Source organism: Eimeria mitis, genomic scaffold, assembly GCF_000499745.2.
Source record: "Eimeria mitis Houghton genomic scaffold, Emh_scaff596, whole genome shotgun sequence".
In the NCBI taxonomy this organism is placed as follows: domain Eukaryota; phylum Apicomplexa; class Conoidasida; order Eucoccidiorida; family Eimeriidae; genus Eimeria; species Eimeria mitis.
Window position 1 is genome coordinate 3,084 of NW_013574191.1, and position 2,327 is coordinate 5,410.

General features: G+C 39.5%; 1 protein-coding gene across 1 annotated transcript in view; it reads right to left on the reverse strand.

Annotated features, from left to right (window-relative positions):
- EMH_0017260 (uncharacterized protein) overlaps positions 1-1,831 on the reverse strand; it is a gene marked incomplete at both ends in the record, with an annotated part of 4,750 nt that extends 2,919 nt beyond the window's left edge. The window contains one exon of the mRNA XM_013500855.1: positions 1,511-1,831. Within this exon, the coding sequence (XP_013356309.1) occupies positions 1,511-1,831 (321 nt within the window). The remainder of the gene's footprint in view (positions 1-1,510) is intronic.
- Positions 1,832-2,327: the final 496 nt, after the last annotated feature.

Below are 2,327 nucleotides of genomic sequence, written 5' to 3' on the forward strand. Positions count from 1 at the left end.
ACTGTCTCCTTAAAGGAGACACAGAAACAACAAGGAGACCCCCCCCCACCCTCTCTTTCTCTTTTTCTCTCTTTCTCTCTCTTTCTCTCTCTTTCTCTCTTTCTTTCTTTTTTTTATATATCTCTCTATTTGTTGTCTATTAAAGTTATTATATACACCTTATACAAAAAAAATAAAAATAAAAATAAAAATAAAAATAAAAATAAAAATAAATATTAAAAAAAAAAATATAATAATTACTATTATAACAACAATAAAAATAAAAATAAATATTAGTATTACATTTATTTATTTATTTATTTATTTATTTATTTATTTATTTATTTATTTATTTATTTATTTATTTATTTATTTATTTATTTATTTATTTATTTATTTGTTTTTTATAAAAAAAATAAAAAAGTTTTTATTTTGCGTTGAGGGTTAAGAAATAAAATAAAGCAGTATAAAATCTGTCTCCTTTTTTTCTGTCTCCTTTTTTTTTTCTCTGTCTCCTTTTTTTTTCTTTTTCTTTCTCTTTCTCCTTTTTTCTTTCTTTCTCTTCCTCTGTCTCTTTTTTTTCTGTCTCCTTCTCTTTCTTTGTCTCCTTTCTATCTATCTCTTTTTTTCTTTCTCTGTCTCTGTCTTTGTCTCTATCTGTCTCCTTTTCTCTGTCTCCTTTTCTCTGTCTCCTTGTCTCTGTCTCTTCTTTCTCTGTCTCTTCTTTCTCTGTCTCTTCTTTCTCTGTCTCTTCTTTTTTGTCTCCTTTTTGTTTCTGTCTCCTTTTGGTGTAATTTCTCTTCTTTTTAGGCTGCTTGCATGCTATAAAACCCTAAACCCCAAACCCTAAACCCTAAACCCTAAACCCTAAAGCCTAAAGCCTAAACCCTAAACCACGAGAATATATATGTCGAGCGGCGGAATCTTCTTTTCCTTTTCAGGGTTTAGGGTTTACAACCCTAGGGTTTAGGGTTTAGGGTTTGGGTCCCCCGGTTCCCCAGGGTCTAGGGTTTAGGGTTTAGGGTTTAGGGTTTAGGGTTTAGGGTTTGTTTTTTTTTTTCTTCTTTTTCAAGCGCAAAGAACATCTGCTGCAGCTCGTAGCCGATGCAGGGGCCTGCTGCGGTGTCTGTACAGCTGCAACAAAAAAAAAAAAAAATAAAATAAAAAAAGAAAAAAAGAAAAAAATATTTTAAATATTATAACTTCTTTGTTTATCTGATCAGAACACAGATAGAAGTACTCCTGCTGCTGCTGCTGCTGCTGCTACTGCTGCTGCTGCTGCTGCTGCTGCTGCTGCTGCTTGGGTGTGCGAGTGATGCTCAGGTCTGTTAAGAGAGGTTCTGCTGCTGCAGCAGCAGCAGCAGCAGAGATGTTGTAGCAGCAGCAAAAGTGGTAGTGAAAACAACAGCAGCAGCAACTGGAGCAGCAGCAGCGGCAACCGCAGCAGCAGCAGCAGCAACAGCAGCAGCAGCAGCAGCAGCAGCAGCTATATAAGCACTCACCGTTCATTCAATTGCTCCTCTATACGCACAGACAGAGACGGCTCAGAATCTCGAGAAGCAGAGACGGCACCCTGCTGCTGCTGCTGCTGCTGCTGCTGGGGATGCTTCTGCTGCTGCTGCTGTTGCTGGTGATGCTTCTGCTGCTGCTGCTGCTGGTATTGGTGCGTCTCAGCAGGAGCTGCAGCAGCAGAAGCAGCAGGAGACAGCTGAGGGTTTATTTGGTTGCTGCTGCTGCATGGAGGAGGAGGGCTACTGAACAGCCAAGCAGCAGCAGCAGTTGCTGCTGCTGCTGCTATTCCTGCTGCTGCTGCTGCTGCTGCTGCTGCTGCTCGACGCGGTGCCCATGACATCTCAACAGATATACAGCCGCATTGCAGCGCGAAGCTGAAATCCCATAAACCCTAAACCACAAACCCTAAACCCTAAACCCTAAACCCTAAACCACCACTGCGGCCTATCCAGCTGCTGCAGCCTGTAGCAGGGTGTTGTTGTGTCTTTAGTGTGTTTAATTATGTTTAATTGTTTTTATTTTTATTTATTTAAAAAAAAGAAAACAGAAAAATACAGCTATTCTGTTGAGTGTACGGGCAGTGAGGGCTCGCAGCGGCGGCGCAGCAGAGAGCAGACAGTACACAGCGGGTGTATAAATTAATAAATTTAATAAATTAAATAAAAAAATATATTTTTTAATTAAATTTATTTAATTTCACTCAATAAAATAACTAAATAAAGGCTCAGGAGCGAGGAAGGAGAGAGAAAACAACACGCAGGGGGGCCCCCAGCTGCAGCTGCGGTGTATAGATGCTGCTGCGGTGGCAGTGTATTGTATATGTTTTTCTTTTTTCT